This window comes from Elephantulus edwardii, unplaced genomic scaffold, assembly GCF_000299155.1.
Source record: "Elephantulus edwardii isolate Elephantulus edwardi_28Jun2011 unplaced genomic scaffold, EleEdw1.0 scaffold00008, whole genome shotgun sequence".
Classification (NCBI taxonomy): domain Eukaryota; kingdom Metazoa; phylum Chordata; class Mammalia; order Macroscelidea; family Macroscelididae; genus Elephantulus; species Elephantulus edwardii.
The window spans coordinates 17975350-17989984 of record NW_006399758.1 but is presented as its reverse complement, the minus strand read 5'-3'; the positions used below and the strand labels follow the sequence as shown (position 1 = coordinate 17989984).

The 14635-nt window shown below is 35.2% G+C and overlaps 1 protein-coding gene across 4 annotated transcripts in view; it reads left to right on the top strand.

The window, feature by feature from the left end:
• Positions 1 to 14635, top strand: part of STAU2 (staufen double-stranded RNA binding protein 2) — a 380463-nt gene that overhangs the window by 6052 nt on the left and 359776 nt on the right. The window contains exon 1 of one of the 4 annotated variants that reach the window (XM_006880467.1): positions 5238 to 5303. The exons of 2 other annotated variants lie outside the window; for them this stretch is intronic. In XM_006880467.1, the coding sequence (XP_006880529.1) occupies positions 5286 to 5303 (18 nt within the window). In that variant the 5' untranslated portion in view covers positions 5238 to 5285. Of the gene's footprint in view, positions 1 to 5237; positions 5304 to 14635 lie in introns of those variants that run through there. One more of the 4 variants, XM_006880466.1, reaches the window with a different exon arrangement.

Sequence of the window (14635 nt, the reverse complement as noted above, 5' to 3'; positions counted from 1 at the left end):
CTCACTAGCATTTGTTGCTTGCTGTTCTGTTAAATTTTGCTATTCTGACTGGGGTGAGATGATATCTCATAATTGTTTTGATTTGCATCTCTCTTAGAGTTAGGGATTTTGAACATTTCTTCATGTGCTTGTTGGCCATCTGAATGTCTTCTTTGGTGAAGTGTCTGTTCATATCCTGAGCCCATTTGTCAATTGGATTATTTACCTTTATCTTGTTGTGGTGTACTTTGTCAAAGTCTTACGCATTTTGGTAATTAGATTCTTACTGGATATATGATTTCTGAAGTTATTCTCCCAGTCAGTAACTTGTCTTTTCATTTTTTTGGTAAAGTTTTTAGATTAAACAGAAATTTTAAGTTTTTGTGAGATCTCATTTATTGTATCTTTTGCCATTTATACTGCCTTCTTATATTAGATAATCTGTCATTAAAAGCTAGGTTTGACAATATTACCTCTGCATTTTCTAATAAGAATTTTATGGTTTTAATTTTCATAGTTTTTAATCCATTCAGAATTTTTGTGTATAATCTAAGTCATAGATCTTTTTTTTTTTTTCATTTTTCTGCATGTGGAAATCTAATGTTTCCAGCAACATTTATTAAAGAGACATTTTGGTCCCATCAAAAGATCATAGTACCATTTTAAATCAGTTAATCATAGATGTGTGGGTTTATTTCTAGGCCCTCAGTTCTCTTCTATTGTTTTACCAGTACCAGGTTGTATTGGTTACTGTAGTTGTGCAGTGCAGTGAAATTTAAAATCATAGAATATAATTTCTCTTACTTGATTCTTCCCTTTCAACATTGTTTTAGCTTATTGGGGCCTATAGCAACTCTGTTTAAAGCTGGGGATTGTTTTTCATTTCAGTAAAGGTAATGTTAGAATTTTAATCAAGAGTTTGTTGACTCTTTAGATCAAATTGGGTAATACTGACATCGTTACAATATTAAGTCTTCCAGCCATAGAGCCTGGAGCATCTCTACATTTATTAGTATCTTCTTTAATCACTTTAGCAGTGTTTTCATGGTTGTATTTTCCATCCCTTGTTGGATTTATTTTTAGTTATTTTATTTGCTAAGATGCTGTTACTGGTATATGGAAATTTAACAGGTATTTGTTAGCTTTGGACCTTGCAACTTTGGCATATTCCTCTCTTAGTTCTCTGTATGTTGTTGTGTGCCATTGAGTCGGAACCAATCTGTATTTGACCCTCCAGCAGGTCTCCAGAGGCAGTAAATAAAACAGGAGGTGATTGATCTTTCTCCTGCAAAGCAGCTGGTGGATTTGAACTGTTTATCTTTGGACTGACAGTAAATTCCTTATGACAAAGGCACCATAGCTCCTTCTATGTAGTTCTTTAGATAGGATCACATTATCCAGGAATAGAAATAATCTTATGATTTCATATATGGATATATTTAACTCATTTGTTTTTCTTGTTTCATTGCTCTATCACTAGGACTTCTGATATTATACTGAATAAGAATAGTGTTGTGGCCCATTTCTTTTGTTTTTTATTTCAAAGAGAAAACTCAGATTTATTATAATGTTGGCTATTGGCTTTCATTTATGCTCTGAATTATATGGAAGAATTTATCTTCTAATTTAGTTTTCTTGAGAGTTGTTATCAAGAAAAGATATTGGATTTTATCAAATGCCTTTCAGCATTCATGGAGATGATCATGTGGTGAATTAAGTCTTAGAGGCATGTATTGTTATGGATATTTTGAATTATTCATGGTGTAAAGTGAATTATAATTCTTAGATTGATATGAATCTAATAGAACTTGTTTGATGAAAAGGAGTAATTTCAGAATGTCTCAAGTTGTTTCAAAATGCTGTTATTAAAATTAGCTTGTAAGTTTTAATTTGTATAGATTTTATTTGTGTTTATACAAGGTAGGATTTTTGAAGGAGGGACCCTAATGACACAGTGGTTAAGTGCTCTTCTGACAACCAGAGAGTCAGCTAGTCAAACCCTCTTCTTCGGAGTCAGACTTTCCAAGGTTGTGCTTATTTATGGATACAGATTGTCAATTTTTCTCCTGTGGAGAAGCAATTGGATTTGAACCACTAAGTTTATTTTAGCAAATGAGCACTTTAAACACTGCAAAAGTGAGAATTTTAAAGCACTCTATTAAAATTTTGGAAGCAGGAGTGGCATTTACTTCCTAAACAACATGCCTCTGGAAACTATGAACTTCAATAAAAGTCTAGAGTTATAGAAAGGCTTCAGGCCTTTTTTTCATAGGGTCGCTATGAGTCCTGCTTGACTCAATGGCCATTTACAACAACAGTTATAAAAAGTACAGCCTGGGTTCCTCCATAAAGATTACAGCCTAGGCAATCCTATGTAACAGCTCTATTCTGTCATCTGGTGTGGGGGGTTGCTATGAGTTGGAATCGACAGCACTCGACATCTAAAAAAATTGTGAGGGAATGACTTATAGGATAATTAAAGGTATACTCTCAATTTTAAGTCAAATGTGATCTTTATTTTATCACTGTGGAGCTAGAACTTTGAAAAACGGCTTTTGTATCCATCTCTTAGCCCCAGCTGGGGGCATGGCCTGCAGCACCTGCACTGTGGTCTTGCAAATCATCAACAACTTTTCCCCCTGACCAACCTCACCCTATACCCCCCCTTTTTTTTTAACTGAGCTTTTCCCATGTAATCAGCTACCAGGCTTACAAAAACCCTTAGAGTGAAGATATATATACACGTCTATAGATACATATTTATAGAGTTATTTTAAATAGAAAATAAATAGGGTTTCTCAAACTTGGTGAGTCTTAAATAAATATTAAATTCTATAAAGTAAACCCCACAATCATGAAGTACTTTTAGTGATTTTGTTTACATATTAGCTTGCAAATTATTTTCTGTGACAAAAGAAACAGTTAACTAGCTCTATATTGTTAGTTATACTTAATGTATGTGAACACTCTTTGAATAATATCACACCTTGAAAATTCATTTTTTGAATGAAATATATAAATGCTTCTGTTTTATAATTGATCACTTTCAAGTCTTAATGTTGCTAATTTGTTCTTTCTGAAGAGGAAATGAACTTTTCAGACCTATTTGAAAGTTCATTAATAAGTAAAATACTGTAAAATTATAGAATTGAACAGGGTTGTCTTAGTTATCTATTGTAAATTTTGTAAATCATGGTAAATTTTTCCAGAATTGGGCAAGTCCACTGTCAGGGACCTCTCCAAAATACTTAAGAGCAATGAAGCCAATTTGAAGACTAAGGTATACCTGGTTCAGGCCATGGTATTTTCAGTCACCTGCTATGCGTATGAGAGCTGGACAGGGAATAAGGATAACGGAAGAATTGAAGCCTTTGAGTTGTGCTGCATGAGAGTATTGAGCATCTTATAGATTGCCAAAAGAACAAATAGACATATCTTAGAAAAAGTACAGCCAGAGTTCTCCATAAAGACGGAGATGAAGAGACTCCATCTCTCATACTTTGGACATGTTGCTAGCAGAGGCTATTTCTTAGGAAGAGACATTATGCTAGGAAAGATGGAGGGAGAGTATAAGAGCAAGACCCTCAACCTCCAAAAAAAGATTGACACAGTGACTGCAGCATTGGACTCAAATATGTCAGAGATGATGAGGGTTGCACATGACAGGACAGGTTTAGGTCTGTTCATAGGATCGCTAGGAGTTGTATTCAATTTGATGGCACCTAACAACAACAAACCTTTATTGTCTTGCAGTCTGTTTGAATTAGAAGTTTTAAGTGCAGTGTCCTTGAATGTCTCTGGTTCAAGGTCTCTGACCATTTTTCACTCAAGCTGATCCCTGGGCTTTGGTCTGATCTGAAAGCTTTGCTGGGGGGAAGATGGGCTCTGGAAGCTCATTCATGTGATTCTTGGCAGTATTCATTCAGTTTCTGGTGAACTGTGAGAATGCCTCTTTCTTTCTGCCTGTTGGCTAGAAGCTTCCTTCACTTCTGTGACATCTCTCCATAGGGCAGCACAGTATATAGCGGCTAGCTTCCTTTCAAGCAAGTGAGTAAAAACAAAAGGAAGGGTGATTATCTAAAAAGGGAGTTTACAGATTTTTTGTAACTTGATCTTGAAAATAATACAGGATTATGTCTCCTGTATTGTATTTTACAGAGGTTAAGGATTATACTGCCAGTGCTAAAATCTACTGGTTTTCTCCACAAGGGAAAGATGAACAGTTTCCTGCCATGTGACTTATTGTGTCTGAAAATCTGCTAGAGGGTCAACTGTAGCTTAGTTCAGACTTGACGGTACACGACAAGAACAATACAGTAACCTACAACAAGAACTTAAAAAAAGGGTAAAAAACCCCTCAGCTATACAAGCTAATTTGGCCAAAGTTTACAATGTAATTGCCTGAAAAACTTGAACTGAAACTGATTTGCTGGTACCCGTGCCTTGTACTCAGTCTATTAGTGTCCTGTTCTCTCAGGAAATGTGAAATGATTAGAAAAGAGATGGAAATTGATACAGATACTGAGACCACTTGTAAGAAATAAAAAATGAACCTTCAGAGTAATTTTTAATTGACTTGGTTGTCATCTGGGGGAAATAAAGCCAAGAGGAGAGGATCCAGGGGGAAATACTCCTAGATGTAACAGTGGCTATGCGTCGGCATGGGGACACTGCGGGTGATTTTTTATGAAAATATTATGTGAAGTTTTCATGTGTATTTTATTTTTCTAACAATAAAAGTATAACCTTAGAGGAAAGAAGTCAGCTAGGTGATCTTACTGTGTTCTCTTTACCGAGAATACTTGGGCGTGTTTTTAGGAAGGAAACAAAGCTGTTTAAAATATCTTGGAGCGAGGGGAGTGAAACTACATTTTAAGACCCCCTCCCTTTTTTTTTGTAACCATCTTTACTTTTTTTGGATTTTAATACTCATGAGACAGAAGTGATTTTATACATTGCACATCAACACTGTTCAGTGTTAAGTTAGCCTTTAACGAACGATGTGCTTTAAATGAATTAAATTTAAGTTTTTGATGCTTAGTATGTGATTCTTGGTTACACAAACCTCTTTTGAAGCAGTAGGGCTACTGTGTTGGATAGCACAGATACAGAATAGCACAAGGTTACCATCCTCGTAGAAGGTTCTATACAGATATATATCAGTTCCATTTTAGATTTTATTTTAATCAAAGACGTGTTAAAATGCTAACCATTAAGGTAACTAAGTTGAACTTTATTTCTTCATTTTCATTTTCCAGTTTTTGGAGCCGTGAGGGATATAGCAGTTTGGTCAATATTGTCTTAACATGCTTCAGATAAATCAGGTGAGTTTTTATTAAGGCATGCTCTCCTTATATGGTATTTTGGCAGTAAATCGTAGAATTTTTTATTCTGCTTTTCTAGAACTATAATCTGACCAGTGCTTTTTAGAGCATACTGTTTCTTCATCAAAGGAGACTGACTGTAGAGCAGGTTAGGTTGTTCGAGGAGGCTAAGCCTTCAAAGTTGGTGACTTTTGAGTGTGCAGAACAGAAAGCCTGTCTTTTTTTGATATGACACCCCTCTGGGATTTGTTGGTGCGTGCAGATCTTGTGATAGTGACTTTGTTTTGTTAAGTGGCAATTCTGAAGGCTGAAAGCTTTTCTAGTGACAAATCACACTTGTGAAGTAGTTTTATTAGTGGGTTGAAAAGAGTTTCCTTTTCTAGAATACTAGGAAGACTACAAAGAAAAAGTGCTCTGCTAAATAAATCGCATCATATAATACCTTAGACTCACTGGGGTAGTATTTTCTTAATTCCTAGAATTTCTCTGAGAAGCTTACACATTTAATGTTATCTTTTTTAAACAAATGGGTTTTTACAGTTTAACTATAATATTAGAAAAGGCTTTTTTTATTGTAAACCAAGAGAGAAGTAATTAATTTCCTCCCCCCCCCTTAATTTGAAGCCATAATCCTGTATCTTCCTTTATCTTACTTACCTCATCTAAATCTCTTTCTGTGTATGACATACCATTTGCAAGCCAGGAACGTTGTAATTTTTATTTTGTCTAATCTTACTTCTGAACTCCAGACTCCTATAGCAAATACCAACTTGTTTTCTTAACTTGGTTGTCTTTGTACATTTAAGACCTAATATATACCAAAGAAACCATTGAAATATTCCCTTTACATTCTGGACTGTTTCTGTTTCTCACTTTGTCCAAGCCCATTGCAGCTGCAGGACCTCTGCAATGGAGATGATCTTTGCCTTTATCTCTCTTTATCGCCCCTATGCTTGGCTCACTTCTTGAGAGAACATTTGACTCCCAGAGTAGTTGATGCCCTCATAGAACTTTAAATTTCATGATATATGACATGTGCAGTTACATTCAAATATGCAGTTATTTAACATCTGTCTCCTTTGTTAGACAGTATGCTCTGTGAAAGCAAGATCTTTGCTTGTTTACTCATAGATCTCCAGGCCTACATCTTGTATATAGTTTTCATACATGTGCTGAATATGTGAATGAAAGATGATGCTAGGCTTAATTACTCAAGCAAGATCTCCATTTCTCGACAGTCACCACATAGATGTGCTGTAAGTTTTGATATTATAGGATGCTTGCATTGTAACAAATGCATTAACATTAACTCTCTTCCTTATAGGAAATTGTTTTGATTTTTCTCATTCTAGAAAATTTTCATGTGCAACCAGAACTTCTTTTATTAAAGATACTTAAGGAATATTAAAACTTCACTGTACGCAGTGCTTCCTTTAATTTTACAGAAGTTGCTGAAATCATCTATGGTGCTTCAAACACATGATTTGCAAGTTGTTGTAGGTGTGAAGTTGCTGCTAAATTATTTAATATAGAAACCTGCTATTAATAATACAGAGTAATTTATTTCTTTCCTCCCCATAAACGTATGGAAATGATCTTTATTTCTTACCAGCCACTTTATTGAAGATTATACATTTGTCCTTGTTAAGATTTACTAAGAAGCTGTGTCACATTGAATCAGGCAAACGATTTCTAGACAAACTTCTCCATGGCCAAAAGCAGTTTCCTGATGTGCTGGAAATAGCACATAGTGCTGGATATATACACATTTTGCATATAATAGATATGTATTCCTAAATTGGCTTATAGTATCTATCTTAATAATGTTTTCATCCCTCATAATACTTTAATATAAAAAAAAGTAAAAGGGCTTGAAAAATTATTTAAACTGACCTTCAACTTTGAAACAATTGAGAGCTTTAGTGTGATTTTTCATTTGTTGTTGTTATGTGCCGTCGAGTCGTTTCCGACTCATAGCGACCCTATACACAACAGCTCTAAACCCTGCTCTATCCTACAGTGTGATTTTTCAGTATAATCATATATTACTTAATGTCCATGATAGGTCATATGAAATAGGATGGTGTGTGATTTGGACATTATGTGATCACTGTTATTATGCAGTCCCTGGATTAGGAATGCTTTCCATTACTGCATCTGTCATTAAGTCAGGTTTGTATATAAATGGAACCGTTTAGGTATAGTTTGTATCTGATGTCAAATAGCCAAATGTTAACCCTAGTATATAGCCAATAATGTATGTACCTTTCTGTGCATAAAAAAACATTGAAAAGCACTTCCAGATACACTAAAATATAACAATACTGTAACAGTAACAATAATCTTCAACATAATACTGTAATAACAATAATAATATTTTGGTGTGCATTGCAAAGTAGCACTCATTTGTTATTGCAACAGTAATATGTAATGTAATAGATTGTGGAGTTTGAAACCACAGCAGCTCATGAGTCAATTAGATTTAGGGCTAAATTTTAATTGGGAAATCTTTAATTTTTTTTAACCACATCAACATTAACAGATACTTCTATATATGTTCCTAAAAGAATTAAAAATACTAAGCTAATCAATACTAAAATCTTCTTTGATATTAATTCTGCCTGGCATTATCATTATGGAATATGGCGATGCTTTCTGTTTTATTACAGTGATGATAATATTTCTACCTTTAAATTGTGGTTTTCAATTGTGGGTTTTTTATGTTTATTATACATGCGCTTATTTTCTATGTTGTAGAAAAATTTAGGTGCTTAAAAAATTAGGTATTAAAGCAAAAAAGAACAAAATAAAACAGTTCCACTATTTTTTTACAGAGATAATCACAGCTAACATTTATGGGTGTATACCTCTAGTTATATTCTGCGCAGGTATGTTTTTATGTGAATATAAGTTATTAATACTGGGATGAGATATAATGTTTTGAAATGATTTAATAATTCAGTTTGGTGTAGGTAGTACTAAAATTTATTTACACAACCACTTATTGTTGGACAGATTTTAATCTTGTTAGAGCTATGGTCAATTTTTTTTTCTCCAGATAAGGAATAATTGGTCTGAACATATGTAGATTTCAAAAATATTTAATGTATATATACAAAAACCCCACCAAATTAGGTCATCCAAAAGTCTGTGAAAATGTCTTTTTTTTGTACTTTCTTTACAAATTTTTGTTCTTTGCCAATTTGTCTGACAAAAAGTGGTACTTTTAATTTGCATTGCAATGATTTGTTTGTATTTGATTCTTCATTGTGTTTGCATTTTGTGAATTGCTTATTTGTGTTCTCTGTCATTTCCCCCAATTTTTTATTTTTGAACAAATTATTTGGATTATTTAGTGTTTAAAAAGAATTCTTTTTACTTTTTTTTCATTATTTAGTAAATAACTAATGAGAATCTCCTTGTTTCTGAGAGGTGCTTTGGCTGATAGAGGGAACTCTGGTGGCATAGCTGGTGTGGAATGTCACTGCTAAGCCAAACACTGTGCCTGTGGCTCCATGAGAGAAAGACAGGCAGTCTTCTCTGTGATTTTTAGCCTTGAACCCTACATGGAGGATAAGGTCTGAGTTGGTATGAGCTTTTCGTTTGTTTGTTTATTTATTTTTTTTTAAGTAGTCTTGTTACTTTCAAAGAAGTTGGCTGGTAGGTGTTTGAACCTTAAGCTATGGGAAGCTATATGAAAGGCCTGACTGCAGTGGAATAAGAACAGGCAAGGATAAGACAAAATTTAAGTGCTAGTGAAGTACGTGAACTCTGTTAAGACAAGATGGAACCAGATATTGTAGGATGTTACCCCAAAATATAAAGCCCCAAGCTATTATGATCAAGAACAAAAGTCTAGATAATAATCTAGATAAAGGATAATATACATATCTCACAGGTTTTCTTGTTAGGAATAATTGCAAGTGACAAAGAGAAAATGCTTAGTCTTGTCCCAGTATATTGCTACTCCTACTAGTATTAATATTAATATGGCTGTTGCTACCTGGCTCTGAAGATTGGTGAGAAAGGCAGGCAGACATCTAGGCAGGTTATTGATAGATTTTTGTTTGAGGAGAATGAATCACTTGGACAATCTCTCAGGCCCAGGCTGGTTTTGAGTACTTTCCTCTTTCTTGTTATGGCCACCAGAAACTCCCATTTCTTCTTTTCTCTTAGTATTTGGTTCTGTTATCTACTTTTGGTATTTTTAAAATACAGATTTTGGCTCTTTAGAAAGATCTTCTCATTTTCTCCTTTGCAGCCATAGAATAGTAAACTTCCTTTACATCCATAAAGGAGAATGAATATGTAAGAGGAACTTTAGGATTCTGCCAAATAATGTTTCTCAGTCAATGTTAAAAAGTTTTTTGTTCTCCAAGTTCACATGTAGAGAGTTGGTAATGATACATGGGACATTGGACAGAGTCCTTTGAAGGCTCCCAGTGATTCCAAGTAACTCAGTTGTGCGCCAGAACAAAATCCAGTGTTATCTAAAGCAATACAAAATAATTTAGAACCCAGCAATATAAAACTCATCCAATAAAAAAAAAGAAGATGCTTTCAAATAAAGCAGAAAAATACATTGACGCCCAAATATATAGTTACATAAATAAAAGCAGTAGCTACTGTGACTGTTTATGTACAGCTAAATGGAAGAGCAACAGTGTCAGTCTAGAGACTAAGGTGCACCTGATCCAGGCCATGATCTTTGGAATTACATGCTGTGCATCTGAGAGCTAGACAGTATCAGAAGATGATAGAAGACAGATTGATGCCTTTGAGTTATGGTGCTGGAGACGAGTGTTGAACATACTGTGGACTGCCAGGAGAACAAACAGATCTGTCCTAGAGAGGGTGAAAGTAGGCTGCTCCCTGGAGGCAAACATTTTGAAGCTCCATCTGCATACTTTGGGCATGTGGCCAGGAGGGACCAGTCCTTAGAGAAGGAAATCATGCTTAGAAGGGTGGAGGGACAGTGCAGGAAAGGAAAACCCAGAATGAGATGGATTGACTCAGTGACTGGAAGAATGGAATTAGGTCTGTTGGAGATGATGAGATTGACACAGGATAGGGCAAGGTTCAGAGCTAATGTACATAAGGTCCCTATGAGTTGCAGGTGATTCAATGGCACATAACAACAACAACAACAACAACAAATACCTGGTAGAATTTAGTTCTTTAGTTTGACAGTTTAGTTGGACAAATAATGTGAGTAGTGCTTCTATTCTACCTCCTACTTTGTTGCAAATTTTCTGCATTCTTAAAAGCTAGTGAGCACCCATCCAAGGTGCAGTAATTTGTCTCTACACCCGGGGAAACAGAAGAAGAACAGGAGCAGGATATATGGACTGGATGGCTAATTGCCTCCATAAACAGTTGCCTCCTTTGCTATGAGACCAGAAGAACTGGAAGGTGTGTGACTTCCATTACAGAGTGTTTTGATCATGAGTTCTGTAAGGGAAAGAATATAGAATAGAATTTGAAATTCTCATGAACATTAGATTTTCTGGAATCATGGAGAGTAGATGATCCCCCGAAACTTTTGTCTTTAGATAATCTTTAAATTTTAAATGAAAAATATACCTTAAAGTCAGCTTAACACCAAAGATTATTTTAGATATGCTAGTGAAAAAGCTCTCCATCAGTTTATGCTCTTTTTAAGGAAATATCTATGTGTGATCAAATTAAAAACAACTTGAAAGATTAGATGGGATCCTTAGGAGACAAGAAATTTATGTTTGTGAGGGAGGAGGAATCCAGAAGAATATGGTAGTACAACTTAAAAATGCAATTAGGTCAATAAATTATATATTCAGAAACAGTTAAATGGCATATACCTTGCGATATGCTCAGAAGTAAAATGAAATTTAAATTAGAAAAAAAAGAGAGAACAGTGACTTTTAAAGCACAATTTCATTTCCAGGGTGCTATTTTTGCCGTGTGAGATGACAAAAAGACAATGTCTGATGTAGGATTCTTGTAAAAACAAAAATCACAAAAGAATGAAAGTGAAAACATAACCCATGACCAGGTTAAAAAAATCATTTAATAGGAAGAGGCTCAGAAATGACAAGGATGATAAGGACATAAATTATTTAAAAGTTAAGAATATGGAAAAAGATACCATACTAACTCTAGCTAAAAACTTAAGAGTTAATCATATTTATATAGGTAATTACTATAACCTACTAAAAAGTAGATTTAGCATAAGGGACATTACCAGGGATAAAGAACATAGTTTCTTAATGATAAAGAGGTTAGTTAATCAAGAAGACTTAAGAATCCTGAACATGATCTTTTGCCACTTCTTTGTTTTTGGAGAATGACCCTTTCTTTCTGGGGCATCTTTTCTGAAAAACCATCTTTACTTTCACCTTAAGAAAGAAAAAAAGAATCCCAAACATTTATGGCCTAATTACAGATCTTCAAGTACATGAAGATAAAATTTATAGATGTGCAAGGAAAAATGATGAATCCATAATAATATGTGTTTTAATATCACTTCTCAATAATTGACACTATTATTTTCTCAATAATATCAGCTCAGTATTGTAAATTGTTAGACAATCATTAAACATATGTTGTTAGATGAGAGAGTCAGTTTGCAGAATCAAAATACATAAAAGGGAGGAAAGCAGTGACTGAAAGGAAATTCAGACACAAGTTAATCTTTAAGAAAGGGTCAGGGTCAGGAGACTCAACTCCTCAGGAAGGAGAAGAGCTCATATTTATTAGCTGTCTCAAAGAGCAAGTAAAGACAAACAGCTTTGTTTTTTAATTCCTTAGCAAGCAGCCAACTTGTTAATGCCACTGTATCCAGTAACATTGTGTGTAGAGACATTGACTTGGTCACTTTAGTACTTCCTCATTTTGCTGAGTTCTTGCTTATCCTGTGTAAATGGTCTGCCCTTTTCACATGATCATGGCACAAGTCTAAATCTCAGCATGAAAGTTCCTCTCCAGGGTGGTCTCCAACAGTCAGATGTCCTCAATTTGGTTCTGACTTTTAGCAAAACTCTATACAGCAGACCAAAATATTGCCTCGTCTTGTGCCATCGTCAGTCATTGATGTGTTTGAACACATTGTTGCATCCACAGTGTCAGTCCTTCTCTTCAAGGGTTTTCCTTTCATTTGTTGACCCTCCTTTTTACCAGAGGAGCTCTCATGCCTGGTCTGTAGGGATTATGCTGCTAACCCAGAGGCAGAGCTTTTCTGTTGTTTCGAATCCACCAGATGCTCCAAAGGAGGAATAAGAGCAGTTTCCTTCCATGGAATTTATAGCCTCTGAAACCCTACTGGAGGGTTTGCTATGAGTCAGTGCCCACCCAAAGACAGTGAGTTTGTTTAATTAGTTCTTCTTTACCAAGCATGATGTCTTTCTTCAGGGACTAGCCTCTCAAACACATAGTGTATTTAAAGAACACTATCAGACATCTTGATCTGATTGCATTTATAGAATACTCCATCCAAGAAGAGCAGAGTATATGTTTGTTTACATTTAGAAATAGATTCTAGACCATAAAAGAAGTCTTAATAAATTCAGAAGGTCCTCTAAAGAATGCTCTCTGATTAAAAAGGAATTGAATTAGAAATTTTACCATAAATATCTTGTGAAAAGCTCCAAATATTTGGAAACTGAATAACACATTTTTATGTAAAGAAAGGGAAATGATAATATATTTTATAATGAACAAAAATGCAAGCACAGCATTTCAAAAGATGCAGCTAACATAGTACTTGAGGGGTAAATTGATAGCACTACATGCCTACGTTATAAAACAAAGGTCATAAATAATCCCAGAGGCACACAGTTCAAATCCACCAGGTATGCTGCTGGAGGAGGAGGGGAAACCTCCTCCTGAACCAGTCAGATCCAATTTGACGGTACACACACAAAGAACAATAGTAATAATTTTTTTTAAAAAGAAAGGTCATAAATAGGGGTCTAGAAAAAGAAGAGCAGATTTATTCCAATGTAAGCAGACGAAAATCAAACCGAAGGCATTGCTGTTAAGTTGATGCTGACTCAGTGAGCCTGTGGGGAAGCTGAAACTGTTTCTGAAGCTGTAAATCTTTACAGGAGCAGACTTCTTCATCTTTTTTTCTTGAGTGGCTCATGCATTTGAACTGCTGACCTTGATGTTAGCAGCCAAGAATTTTTAATCACTAAGCCACTAGTGCTCCTTAAACAGAAGAAAGAAAATAATAAAGCAAAACCTAGGGGGAGGGGAGAGAAGGAAAACTGGTAGAACTCAAGCTGGTTCTTTGAGAACATTGAGAACATTGATAAACCTCTAAGCCTACTGATTAGGAAAAAACCAAATTACTATTATCAGGACTGAAAGATGATATGACATATTGTTGACACATAAGAATAATAAAGGTTTTTGAGAATACTTTTATGCTAATGAATTTGACAACTTATATGAAATGGGCAAATTCTGATAAGATTAGATATTAAGGCTCATTCAAGAAGAAATAGATAACATGAGTATGTCTATAAATATGCAAGAAATGGTAACTGTAGTGTAAAATCTTCCCACAAAAAGTTGCAGGTCCAAATAGCTCCCTAGTTAATTTTATTAAACACTAATGAATGAGAAAATACTAATCTTCTACATACACTTAAATAGATTGAAGGGCCTATGTTAACAGCTTCAGTTTGCTTTGCTCCACAGTCAACACTCTTGGTACCAGCATCCAGGAAATCATTGCATTGGGAAAGCCTGCTGTCAGGGACCCCTCCTGAGTACTGAAGAGCAACAGTGTCAGTCTGCAGATTAAGGTGTGCCTGATCCAAGCCATGGTCTTCACACTTACTTGCTATGCATCAGAAAGTTGGACAATGACTAGGGATGATAGAAGGAGAACTTATGTTTTTGAATTGTGGTGCTGGAGAAGAGTAATGAATATACCATGGACTGGTAGGAGAATGAACAGATTTGTCCTGGAGAGGCTGAAGCCAGGCTGCTCCTTGGAGGCAAGGATTTTGAAGCTCCATCTGACATACTTTGGGCATATTGCAAGGAGGAACCAGTCCTTGGAGAGGGATGTCATGCTTGGGAAGGTAGAGGGGCAGTGCATGAGAGGAAGACCCTTGATGAGATGGATTTACTCAGTGACTCAGGTAATGGGGGTAGGTGTGTCTGAGGCAGTAAGATTGGCTCAGGATAGAGCAGGTTTCATAGCTGTTGTATATAGGGTTGTTTTGAGTCACAAGTAACTCAATGACACATAATAACAACAATAACAATAATGCAAGTGTTATCTGGAAACTAAAACCAAACAAAGACTACAAGAAAATGATAGACTAATGTTCCTTATGAGCATA